This window comes from Macrosteles quadrilineatus, unplaced genomic scaffold, assembly GCF_028750875.1.
Source record: "Macrosteles quadrilineatus isolate MER2022 unplaced genomic scaffold, UCM_ALF_1.0 Scaffold_5__1_contigs__length_97177068, whole genome shotgun sequence".
NCBI lineage: Eukaryota > Metazoa > Arthropoda > Insecta > Hemiptera > Cicadellidae > Macrosteles > Macrosteles quadrilineatus.
In genome coordinates, this window is record NW_026542598.1 from 23,350,427 (window position 1) to 23,364,233 (window position 13,807).

Sequence of the window (13,807 nt, forward strand, 5' to 3'; positions counted from 1 at the left end):
TAATTGAAACATCATAAAGTAAAAAAAAACATAAAAAAAAATAAACAAGGCAACAGTTGGAAAACTATAAGTTTTACATGGTTTGAAAAATGATGACATTTTGTTAACAACCGATAAACTTCATTATGTTTGGAGTAAGCTTTTAAATACTCATTTTTTCAAGACCAGATGAATGTACATTGATCAACATGATCTTTGAAAACTATTTTTTATACCCTCATTTTAATTTTTACTAGTATAAAGAATAGAATGCCTTTTTCGAACTGTTTTTTAGGCTTCAATTAAATGTTCTTATGTCGCAAATATGTTTATTAATAGTATTCACTTAACATTGACTTAATGTTGTTTCAATAAATTTTGTGTTTGTGTTTTGCTACACCACTGCAACCAACAAAAAAACAAAAATTTAAATTTATTTAGTTTAATTTGCAACCAATGAGAATATTATATAAATAAGTTGTACACAGGGTTCTTTTGTTTCCCCAACTCTAAAATACAACGCACATGAATTGGAAATGTTATAGGTTTTAATAGTACTGTAGCAAATCGAATATCAATAAAGTTAACGTATAACAATAAATTTACATATTCCTAGATTATAATTGAATGTGTTTACGAAGGAACACCACAGCCTCAAAATTCAACAGTACAGTATATTTACTCAAGATTTATTGTTTTCATATAGCACAGTTGATGTTGCCAACTAGCGTGGGAGCGGAAGTCCTGATAAAGGCTGGTTCTCGGAAAAGTAATAAACTTGTAGTTTGAATGAAACATTTTTTTTATTTTGTAGAGGATTCATGGGATCCTCAGCAACTGCAAAATGTGTGTCGAAGGTCTGATTAGACCTTCCGAGATTTAGACCTTCAGCAACTGATCCGTTTTTTACCTTCCTTTAATTTATTCTTTTTCACGTTGTTCTTCATGTAACATACATAGACTAGAGGGCCTCTCATGCCCTTGACAAATAAATTAACATTTTCGCACAAATACAAATCAATATCGTCATTAGACAAGAATTAAAAAATAAAATTTATAAACAAAACTTACCACGGCATATTCTTGAACAAGTATGCCAACAAACCTAAGATAAGCATGTTTGTTATTATTATACTTAACCTACAAATGCTATGACTTAGGGCATACCTGCTTTCCTAGATAAAATATCCGAACTAATTGCGAGTGCAACGTGAACTTAGAAAAAGACTAGTAAGAATTTACAACTGAATTTCTCAGAATTGATTGACAGTTCAGACGAACCTATGGCCACAGACTACGGAAACCTACAGTATTATTGTATTAGTATACTGTATTTGTATTATTGTGTTACTAGCAGAGTACCCGTCCTTCGTACGGGGTGGGCATATAAGTATAAATGCTTATTGGAGTTATGGGAGAGGACACGATTTAAAAAAAAATGGTCTTTTAATTTATACAGTATCCTATAGTGTAGCACACATCTACCGTAGTCCTGATGTTCTACCACTGCACCTAAACCATGGAAAAAAGTAAAGTTCTCATTGTGTACCACAACTTTTTTTTTGCTAGTTGGTTCAAATTAGCTGTGGTCATTAATGCAAACAAACAACATAATAGTGCTGCACCCTGTTTGGCAAGCCTTATAACTTTTTAATGCTGTTTAATATCATAGAACCAACTTGTACTTGAAACGGCTGACAAAATTCTTTAATTTCTTTAAATATGAATACTCATAAGGTTAACATGAGAAAGTCCAGAGCCAGAGCCACCGGGGCGGAGACTGAAAGAATTTTTGAGGTAAGAATATGTTAATCGGGGATGTCATCTATCATCATACCAAATTTCAACCTTGACGGTTTAGTATTTTTCGCGTTTGCTTGTCACAAACATCCATCCATCCATCCATACATCCATACATCCATGGTTTGCACTGTAAACATAAAGCTATCACAATAGTTCCAAACCGACAAATAGAAAAATAGGAAAATATAAATAAATATGGAAAATAGGGTAATTTTCTAACATATTTTAGTGAAATTATATAATCAGGCAAATGGAAATTCAGTCTACAGATTTGCTGTGGCAGGGGGGTTATATTACGGTTTACACAAAAATAAATCAAAACAGAAACCTCATAACACTCAGGAAAAGGGCCTAGGTTGATAGGGCAACGATTATAGAATCTTAATTATTTCCTATATCCATGATGAATGATTTCTTTTAAAACGAATTATTCCCAGTAAAATATTATTAGAGCATTTCACAAAAATAGAACAGACTCAGTATAATAGATCATAAACAAATGAAGTAACTGAAAGAATTATATACTAATTAAATTACATTACATATGGTTTGAAAGCTACATTTAAGTAATGTAAAATAATTTTTACATTCGGGCTAGTAACATAATTTTTTTTAATTTATAATCCTTACCCTCTCTGTTCTAATATTCGTGCATTATTTAATATGTTTGAACCAGCTGTGTGGAATTGTGAAATCAAAATTCATTTGACATTTAGTTCGTGTTGTTTACATTTTTAAATTTAAATTAGGTGAACCAACATATTGGCCCTCTGATCGTCAAAAAATACCAGACTTTCTTGATTTTTTCGTTACGAATGGTGTATCCCGAGATTGTGTGACAATCGAGCAATCTCTGGACCTTTCCTCAGACCACTCACCTGTAATTTTAACGATCGCTTCAACTGTTATATTCAAACCTATTTCACCACATTTATGTAACAAAAATACAGATTAGAATTATTTTCGTGAATTAATGGATCAAAATTTAAAGATTTCTGTGTGTTTGAAGAGCGAAGAAGATTTGAATCTTACTGTTGAACATTTCAACAAAACAGTTCAAGACTCCGCTTGGAGAGCAACTCCAGACCAGAATAAACTTAATATAAAATCAGGAATAAGCTATCCAATTGATATTAATAGGAAAATTGCCGAAAAACACCGACTCCGTAGAATATGGCAAAACTCTAGAGATCAGACGGATAAAAGAAATCTAAACAGGGCCACTCAACAACTTAAAAGGTTACTGTTTAAATTAAACAATGACAGATTTCAAGATTTCACATCAAACCTTTCTCCATCTGAAGCTAGTGACTACTCCCTTTGGAAAGTTACAAAAAACTTAAAACGTCCACAAATTTGTATTCCACCTATTCTAAAAGAAGACTGTTCTTGGGCCAAAAACAACATCGAGAAAGCAGATGTCTTTGCTTCATACTTCAAAGAAGTGTTCAAACCATAGAATACAAATTCAAACGTTGAACAAGAAATTTTGGAATTCCTCGATTCTCCAAATCAACTTGATTTGCCGATCAAATTGTTTAAACCATCCGAAGTAGCTAATAGCTATTTACTTTACAAGTGTAGTAAGAGCGTTTTTACATCACGCAGGTGAAGGTTGTGCAACGAGCGGAAGCGAGTTGCATAATTTACCTAAGTGATGTATAAACACGCTCTTGCGTAACGTGTAACGTACAAGATTTTACCTGACCCGACAATATACAGGAGGTTACGAGCAATATTAATCATTATCCATTTCACTCATCTTCTAACAGTAACGTTCATTTACAAACAAAAGCTAGGTTAGGAAAATTCTTCAAAACATAACAATAAAATTCAAGAGCACAGCTGATCTCTAGCGTTGAACGTCGTTGGCTCCATAGAGGTATATTTTTTAAGTTAATCACTCAATGTTATTTAAATGGGTTTCATTACATCACCGAGTGAGTTTTTGATACTTTACATCACTCGAGAAGTAAGGAAGTTGTATACATCACGCTTGGGATAGGGAAGTTTAACATGGTGGGTTAGGTAAAGTAATAAAAGGTGATTTAAACGGCAAAAAAGCCCCCGGTTATGATCTGATAACAGGTAAAGTTTTGAAAGAGCTGCCTAGAAAAAGGAATAGTATTCCTTACAGTACTTTTCAATGCAGTTTTACGCCTCGAATACTTCCCAATACAGTGGAAGGTTTCACGAATTGTTGTCATTCCGAAACCTGGTAAACTTTTAAATCAAGCATCCTCGTATCGGCCTATATCTCTTCTTCCCGTGGTTTCAAAAGTTTTTGAAAAACTTTTTTTTAAACGACTCCAAATTATAATTGACGAAAAAGAATTGTTGCCTTCCTATCAGTTTGGATTCCGCCGAAAGCATTCCACCATTGAGCAAGTGCATAGAATAGTGAATGTAATCAAGGAAGATCTTGAAAATAAACGTTTTTGTTCATCTGCTTTTTGGACGTAGCCCAGGCGTTTGATAAAGTCTGGCACACAGGACTATCGTTCAAAATTAAAACTTTGCTGCCCCATACACACTATGGAGTGTTGAAATCGTATTTGTCCAAACGCTTTTTTCAAATTAAATATCAAGATGTAGTTACAGGTGTGTATGAAATTGAATCAGGTGTACCACAAGGCAGTGTTCTTGAACCTATTTTGTATATTTTGTTCACGTATGACCTTCCAAGTACTCAGGGTATTACAGTTGCAACATTTGCAGACGACACTGCTTTTTGGTCATCAAATCAGGATCCTATTCTAGCATCATCAAACCTTCAGGCTGCATTAGACGATTTGTCTCAGTGACTACACAATTGGAAAATTAAAGTAAATGAAACAAAATCCGTTCAAGTTACATTTACTATGTCTACAAGAACTTGTCCCCCAGTAACATTGAATAATGTAATGCTTCCACAATCCAACAAAGTTAAGTACCTTGGTATGCATCTCGACAGACGGCTTACATGGCATTCACACATTTGAAACAAACGACTTCATTTAAATTTAAAAACAAACAAACTAAATTGACTTATTGCTCGAAACTCAAAATTATCTGTTCAAAATAAATTACGTTTATACAAAATTATATTGAAACCTATTTGGACCTACGGTATCCAACTCTGGGGAACCACTTCAAACTCGAACATAGAAATAGTTCAACGATTTCAATCTAAAACACTAAGAAAGATTTTACAAGCACCTTGGTTTGTCACAAATAAAGTTATTCATCAAGATACAAAATTACCCTATGTTAGAGAAGAAATAAAAAAACCAAGTGAAAAATATCAAAGAAAATTAGAAATCCATCCAAATTTCCTGGCAGTTAACCTCCTCGATAATCGTGAAGAAACATATAGGCTCAAAAGAGTTAATCCAATAGATCTTCCAAATCGTTTTCAGTTCAATTTTTTTAAATTGTTTGTATGTTAGTGCACTTGATAGAGTGTATCCAACCCATGTTATAAGGGTCATGAAATTTACTTATTGTTCTAGTATAGAATAGATTGTAAATAAATACTTGTTAAAAAAAATTATTTTGTAGGTTTTCTCTTGTTACCATCGATACCATCAATCAATATTTTAAAATCTCTTACCTCAAATTTTTGAAAGCCCACGGGGCAGAACCCTAGGACAATAACGAAGAGGGAATGGTTGTATAATATATATCTTCGGAGTTGTAGCTTCATTTGCGTGCAATTTGAGCCCAATCGGTTCCGTACTTTTTGAGATTATCTCATACAAACACACAGACACACATACACAAAACACACATACACCCAGACACCACCTCTTCTTTATAATAGTATAGATAGATAGATTACTATTATAGTATTATATATTGTCTGTGTTATGGCTAAAATACGTTTTTATTACTGCATCAGCTGGAGACACTCTCTGAATATCTGCTTCAACCATTTGTTGTCAAACATTGATCTCGTAAAACAGTGAAATTATTTTTCGTATACACTAATAGAGCAAGGTTTGTACAAAAAAAACCTTCTTTTAGTTTAGAAAATACAAGTTTCACAGGATATAATTTTAACCATTGTAGTAACACCATTATAGCTTAAAAAGTTGATAAGTGATAGTTCACATGATATTTAGCACATTTGACGGATAAACCTTTTTTGAATTCGTCATTATTATAAGTGTATGACAATTCATATATCTGTGTATCAATATCTACTTATCTCATTTCTGTTCAATGGAAGTTATGCAATTTCAATGATACCGGTACTTAAATGGGAAGTCTTACAGCTGTTATAAAACTGTGCATACATTTTATCTTACGAGTAAATTCGCTACCAATTGATATAGTACGACAATTCTATTCTACTGCAGTACTTAGAATTCTACCACTACTCACATTAAACCTACCATATTTACTTTTGGGCTAGTGATTAATTTATTGTATTAATCATACAATATAGTGAATAGTGTTGTCATTTATTTATCTCGTTTCTATGACATAACTCTATTTTGTAGAAATCAATTATGCAATCATAACAACAGAAATACTGCATCATTACATTTTACGGTGACATTGTATTTATTTTACATATAAAAATTTTAAGCTAATGCAATAATTAGTTCAATTAGAACCATTGAATATTGAATAATTTAAACATTAATCGAAGACGAAGCGGTTGACAACTTTCAAACAGTTGACTAGGCCTAGTTGCCTTCAATAATTGCAATGCGAACTGTATGCACTGAGGTCGGCAAACAGTGTTCACAGTGTGCAGGCCCTTTGGACGTCGTGGCACTTGGACGTCGTGCAACAGTCAAATATTGATTGGACGTCGTGGCACTTGGACGTCGTGCAACTGACAGAGGCTTTGGACGTGGTGCAAATGATACTTTTTTACAATTCTACAGTGCGCTGTTTCACGACGTCCAAGTGCCACGACGTCCAAAGCTTGTAGAAAGACTATATTTTTGGCAGTTACTGTACTTTTGGACGTCGTGGCACTTGGACGTCGTGCAACAACTCAAAAATTATGTTTTGGACGTCGTGGCACTGAAAAAAATATTATTGGACGTCGTAGCACTTGGACGTCGTGCAACACTCCCGAGTTCGCGAACCAGCACGATCGGACCATGGGAACGGGGCTTTACGGGGGGTTTTATGGGGTAAAAATTGGTTTTTCTCACTTTTGACCCTCGAAACACAAAATTTCCCAATTTCTCTTTAGACCTTTTTAAAGAGCTTAAAAAAAACAAATAATTTAGTACATAAAAGTATTTTTTTTCAATTATTAGTAACGGAGAAAATTAAAAAAATTGTAAATATAAAATTCCCATGTCATTCTTATGGAGAATATTGTCAAATGTTGTAGTTTGCTTGTTTATGAATATATTTTGATCAAACTTGGCAAATTTATTTATTTTGTACTAAGCTATCAATATTTTACTCAAAAACACACTTTATTAGTTTTCTTGTAGCAGCAAACCTAGGTACTCGTTAAACCTAATGTTATTAAAATATATTTAACTGAAAATCAATTCAGACAAATGGAAATTCGCTTAGTCGGCAGGTTTGCTGCGGCGGGGGTATTTATTCATCCTATTAAAATAGGTCATGTTATGGGAAAACATTAAACAAACCATGTGATCGTCCACATTACAAAGGAAAAGCTTTAAACAAGGCGTTATACAAAAGAATTTTACTGTATTATACATAAGTATGTACAATATTATATGGTAATTAACAATATATAATAATTACGTACGGTAAATAAATATATATCGTTTCATATCCACATGCAACAAAATAGTAATATCTATTAAATCCTAAATAGTTTGCAAACATATATTCCTTAAAAAATTCACTGCCTAAATAGTAACCACTTTAATGGGGAAACGTAACATACAATAGGTAATGAAATTTGTCATAGCCGTCAGTGCTAACTATGCGCTGCAATACAGCTACTGTAGATAGCAACACTAGCGCACGTAAACCAAATTATTGTTTGAATATGGTTGGACTGTGGTATCAAAAGTATCCATTATTACTCTTTTATATGGATGTAATAAACTGTAGTTTTAATAGGAAGTAGAAAGTTCATATATATTGAAACTTAAGTAAGCTTGAACATGATGAGCTTGTAACATATCCAATTACTATAAGCTTAAGACATTTTAAAATAATAATCATTATATTGGCAGGTCCATCAGAGGTTATAGAGCTCCTGTTACCCGCTATGTAACAGTGAATATATACAATGATCATAGTAATGTATGAATTATACCTCTTACGAGATGTGTCTACAGCAACAGAGTAAACATTTATAAGTTAGTAATTATACAGGGTGTTAATTTAAAAACTTGCATCTTTATTTATGTAAAAACCGCAATAGATAGAAATATGCAGTTTGCGGGAATCGTCTATTGACGTAAGGGGCCCAATTGTTTTGAATTCAACGTTACATTCACATTCCCCCCCTTCCCCCCCTGCCACCAACTTAATTTTGTTAAATACCAAAGTACCCCTTGTGACATATCAAATGAAAGAGCATGAAAAAAGAAAATGTTTGATGAAAAAAATTGAAAATCGGTTTATAAATTTGCGAGATATTTCTCCCCCCCCCCTCTCCCCGGAACTTAATTTTTTTTAATAGCAAAGTACCCCTTGTGACATATCAAATGAAAGAGCATGAAAAAAGAAAATGTTTGGTGAAATTTATTTGTCATTTGATATGTCACAAGGGCGGGTACCTTGCTATTAAAAAACAAGTTATGGGTAGGGGAAAAGGGGGGTGATTATCTCACAAATTCATGAGCCGATTTTAAATTTTTTTTCACAAACAATTTTCTTTTTTCATGCTTTTTCATTTGATATGTCACAAGGGGTACCTTAATATTAAAAAAAAAATTAAGTTCCGGGGGGGGAGGGGGGAAATATCTCACAAATTTATGAACCGATTTTCAATTTTTTTTCATCAAACATATTATTTTTTCATGCTCTTTTATTTGATATGTCACAAGGGGTACCTTGCTATTTAAAAAAAATAAGTTCGTGGCAGGGGGGAAAGGGGGGGAATGTGAATGTAACGTTGAATTCAAAACAATTGGGCCCCCTACGTCAATAGATGATTCCCGCAAACTGCATTTTTCTATCTATTGCGGTTTTTACATAAATAAAGATGCAAGTTTTTAAAAAATCACCCTGTATATAATATGTTACAGAATGATGATTTATTTTGGCCGGTCACATTTGTCATTATTCAGCCCAATCTAAACCTGTAAGAATCAATACAGTATCACATTTAATAAACGTTTGGCTGCCAAAATAAAACTAAATTACCGCTAAGCTCTCGTACAATTGAAGATCCAAAATCCCTGGTAAAGACCGGTATAAAGAATGCCTTTTTATATTTACTGTCCTTAAACTTTAAAATATTTAAGTGTTGGGAAACAAATATTGTAATCATATAATAGCATCAAAACGAAAATGCAAATAAGGAAGTGAACTTTTGGTTAGGACCCAAAGGATTATTAAAAGATGACATTATACTTTTATACAATCAGTTTTGTATGCAATACATTCTTTCGCAATATACCTGTAATGATAAACACCTCAGATTAATAAGGTTTTAATCAACTAAAACTGTACTACAACAAGTATCCTAACATTTTGTGTTTTGACTAAATGTAAACAAAGGTTAAATCATATGTTTTACAATACAATTGGTTTGAACAAATTAAACAAGGAACAGAAGGAAGGCAAAATATTATGACAATACCTTTAAGTTAAAAGTCAAATATAAAATGTATGGAATGAAAATTAAATGAATGTTAGTTATGAAAAATTTAAGAATTGTACTGTTTTTCAAGAATACTGCGAATTACAACTAAGGGTCTGAGTCTACAGCAATACTAAGCTCGTCTGCACCATTACTAAGCTAATAAATAACTAACGACTTGTATTCTTGGATAAGAGGTTTTAAGATTCTGGATATGGTTGTAGAGTGGATAGTATAGTAAACAAACTTGGATCATTCTGTCATGACAGTGAGGTCAAATGAAGCCAATTAGTTAATCTTTGGTGCATCCACAAACCTCATCAGTGAAATGGCTTCAGTCATTGGATGTTACGTTACGGTACAAGGCACATTACAACTGTAAAGGTTATACTGGGATGGCAAAACACATTACTTCTTGTGACGTTACGTCTTAATCAAATTGAAAGTATCTAGTTTCAAGCTTTATAAAAATTAAGTCACAAACACCAATTTGAAAGGGAAATTTCCTAGATGTACAATACAGTTGTCCGCTTGCAATATTGAGCAGAGCTAGCATTGATGTAATATTTTTCTAAAGTCAATGCTAATACATGGGTCTGTGGTGCCTAGTTTTCCGTCTGTCTATATTTATGTGTTTAAAAAAAATAATAACTCCTAATCGGTTTGAGATACAGCGTTGATATTTTGCAAACATCTTTATCTTATTAAGACCTATTATCGTTATATAAATTATACAAAAAAATCATTAACCATTTCAAAATGGCGGCCGTTTAAAATTGTTTATGCCTAATTTCACGAAAACCGTTAACTTTACATTAATGTTGAAAGGCACAAAAAAGTTAGTAAATTTTATGTAGTTTTCAATTATACCTTATTTGTTAAGATTGGATAAATAATAACAGAGAAACGTGCTATTCTTGACAAATAAGGTATCATGGAAAATTACATAAAATTTACTAACTTTTTTGTCTCATGCGATTTTTTTGTAAAGTTAACGGTTTTAGTGAAATTTGGCATAAAATATTTTAAACGGCCGCTATTTTGAAACTGGTAATGATTTTTAGTATAATTTATAACGATAATAGGTCTTAGTAAGATAAACATATTGCAAAATATCAACGCTGTATCTTACCATTTAGGAGTTATTAATTTTTTTGTAAAAAACACATAAATACAGACAGACGGAAAACTAGGCACCGCAGACCCATGTTCCTATGGTGAAATGTATTTGTCTTGACCTAAGGAATAACGCTATATACATATGTCCAGAGAGTTACGGGACACCCCGTATACTTGCAGTATCCAATGCCAATGGTTTATTTGGTTCATATAAATGGAATTTCTATTTGCAGTATCAAAGTCAATATTATAAGTCTGGTTTACGTAAATGAATTGTCTACTTGCAGGAACCAAAGTTTATGTTTAATCTGGTTCTCATAAATTAATTGTATACTTGCCCATGGTTGGTTACTATGATTGTTCTGAATTTAGTGCAGATCACTTCAGCCGTTCAGAAGGAGTATTTGTAAAACAAAATCAGGAGTGTATAAATAAGAGCTTCGCTTCGCTCCACCCTATAATAAACCTGTATAAGCACAGAACATTCATAACACATTGCATATACTTAGCCTTGCAGGAACCAAAGTTTACGTTTCATCTGGTACATACTGGGTAGTTACTAGTAGTAGGATACCCAGCTCTTGCGGGGACCAATCAGAGAGCAGCATTTCATCCCCACCCCTCCCCCTAGGCCACGCCCCCTTTTGTCCCACGTGGTCGCCCTCTGGTGTCCCACGTGGTCTAACCTCACTTTTGTTTTCGCGCCAAACATCTAACCTCACTTTACGTATTGCATACGTAGGTTCCCGCCAAACGAAAAAAACTTCACCTTCCCGCCAAGTAACATAACCTCACTTTCGCGCCAAACGAAAAAAATCACCTTCCCGCCAAGTAACATAACCTCACATTTATTTTCGCGCCAAACGAAAAAAATCACCTACCCGCCAAGTAACATAACCTCACTTTTGCACCAAACGAAAAGAAATCACCTTCCCGCCAAGTGACATAACCTCACTTTTGCGCCAAACAAAAAAAAACACCTTCCCGCCAAGTAACATAACCTAACTTTTGCGCCAAACAAAAAAATCCTCTTCCCGCTAAGTGACATAACCTCACCTCATGTCCCCGGCAAAGAAAACTTGTTGTGCACCCTTTAGGACAGGGTTTGGGACTGTCCGAGTGTCTGAAGGACACCCCCAGGTTCAGGTATTATATCGTATCGTACTTGTATCCAGAGGAACTGGCTTAGTATTATACCATATAATACCCCCCTCCCTTATTTTGAGGGTGCACTTGGAATTGAAAACGCAGTTATAATGTTACAAATATTTATTCTATAAGACACATTACTAATTTATAAAGAATTGAGTGAAGTGTTAAAACTACTGAGCACTACTACTACTACTGAACTACATGCTAAAAACTAATGTTTATAAATAAGCACATTTGGGGAATTCCCCACCATCCCCGTACATTTAACACTATATAATTTAGAGTTTGTGAAAAATTCTAGGTCCTCGTCTGTGAGGAGGCTGGTGAACCTCGAGGGTAAAAATGTCACCCTCTCCTCGCCGGCAGATGTGGTGATGTGTAGTACAATCACCATGGTTCCAAATCTCGTGTTGATTCGTCTAGCAGATTGAATTTTCGCCGGCTCGGTCAGATCTTTGATGGGGACTTTCAAAGGGGAAGAGAGCACCTCGCAAGACGACAGCTTTGTAGAAAGATCCATCTAAAACCATATAATATTGTCGTAATAATATTGTCTGGATAGCCGAGTGGTTATAGTGTTTGCCTTCAAATCTGGAGGTTGCTGGTTCGATCCCTAGTCGATCCCTAAAAACTATGGGAACTATGTAAATATGATAGCAAAGAGGACCCATGCTGTTATTTTTATACTACAAGCTACATTAGTAAACTACAGCAGCGATATTTACCTTGTTGTAGGGGATGTGGAGAGTGTCTACCCCTCGGCAGATGCCTCTGGTTTTATACCGGGGTAGTGGGGAGCGCAAGGGCGGGGCTTAGAAAAATAATTCTTTCCTGCCGAGGACGGCCTTTCTACAGAATGGACACCTAACAATACGATTAGCACAATTTTTACAAAGAGTGTGCCAGCAAGTCATTAATACTATAGTCGGTAGATTTTCAAAACAAATACGACAACTGATTGTTCCTGCAGAGGGTAACTCTTCATTAGAACTGGTATCGCTATCGATATCTCTGGTTCTGTTTATTCGCTCTCCAGTGGAAACTAGTATTGCTTCCAACGAGTCGCGGATGTCTTCCCAAATTGCGGGGGCTATACGGATCATTTCTGGGACATTTGTATCCTCCATAAAGTGGTTAGTTAGCCATAGTGTGTCCTGCAATTCCACTCTGACAGTCTGTACTACTGTCAAGATGTCAATTAGATCGTAACCTTCCGGTCGGCTACCACTCCATCTTTGTAAAAAGTCGGCCAGCCTAAACTCTCGAATTTGTTGACGATCGGCTTCAACTTGGCATGATACACACCGAGCAGCAGACCGTCGCATCTGGAAACATAGGTAAGTGTTTATTGTATGCCTAAATGTATACTTATATGTATTTTCCCCAATCCCGATCTCCTTACCCTAGTTCTTCCTGTTGAGGTTGATGGTTCAGGGTGAGCTCGCATCCATTGTGGAAGGACTCTTGGCACCCCTAAAGATGTTGATGGTTGGGGTTCTTGAGATCTTTGTACAGGGGTCAATGTAGTGTAGACTGGTGGAGGCTGGTCCAAGCTCACGCGTGAATTATTAGCCGCATCCTCGGCTTCCACAAGAGCTCTGTCAATCGGAGATGTACGGTCTTCAGCCATCTAAATAATAACATAGACATGTTGTAAATGCAGCTTAAATGGTGGATAAAAGTTTAACAAAAATCATACAAATAAACCCACCGCTTGGATAACGGATGTAGCTCGCTCGTCACTTAAAAAGGTTGTACTTGTTAAAATATAATTTCTGTCTCTTGTCCTGGGATTCTTCCTGAAAAGAAACTCAAATCAGTTTACATTTTAATGTGTGTTTTGTTTAGTACTTTATGTTACTAGTACTTACTCTTGGACGTTTTTCTGGAGCAGCGTCAGAAGAGGACACTAGCATCAGTAGGAAAACACACACGTTGACAGGAGCCATGGCTTTGAGAAGCTTGCACGTGTTTTGTGCTTAAATAGGCACCCTTGTTCTAAATATAAAA

The 13,807-nt window shown here is 34.7% G+C and overlaps 1 protein-coding gene across 1 annotated transcript; it reads right to left on the bottom strand.

Annotated features, from left to right (window-relative positions):
* Nucleotides 1-2,591: 2,591 nt before the first annotated feature.
* On the bottom strand, nt 2,592-13,498 carry LOC128995478 (uncharacterized). The gene is made up of 4 exons (XM_054420497.1): nt 13,200-13,498; nt 12,841-13,122; nt 12,147-12,317; nt 2,592-2,660 (listed from the first exon to the last, which is right to left on the bottom strand). The coding sequence occupies exons 1-4, from the start codon at nt 13,425-13,427 to the stop codon at nt 2,592-2,594; spliced, it is 750 nt and encodes a 249-aa protein (XP_054276472.1). The 5' UTR covers nt 13,428-13,498.
* Between the last annotated feature and the right edge of the window lie 309 nt (nt 13,499-13,807).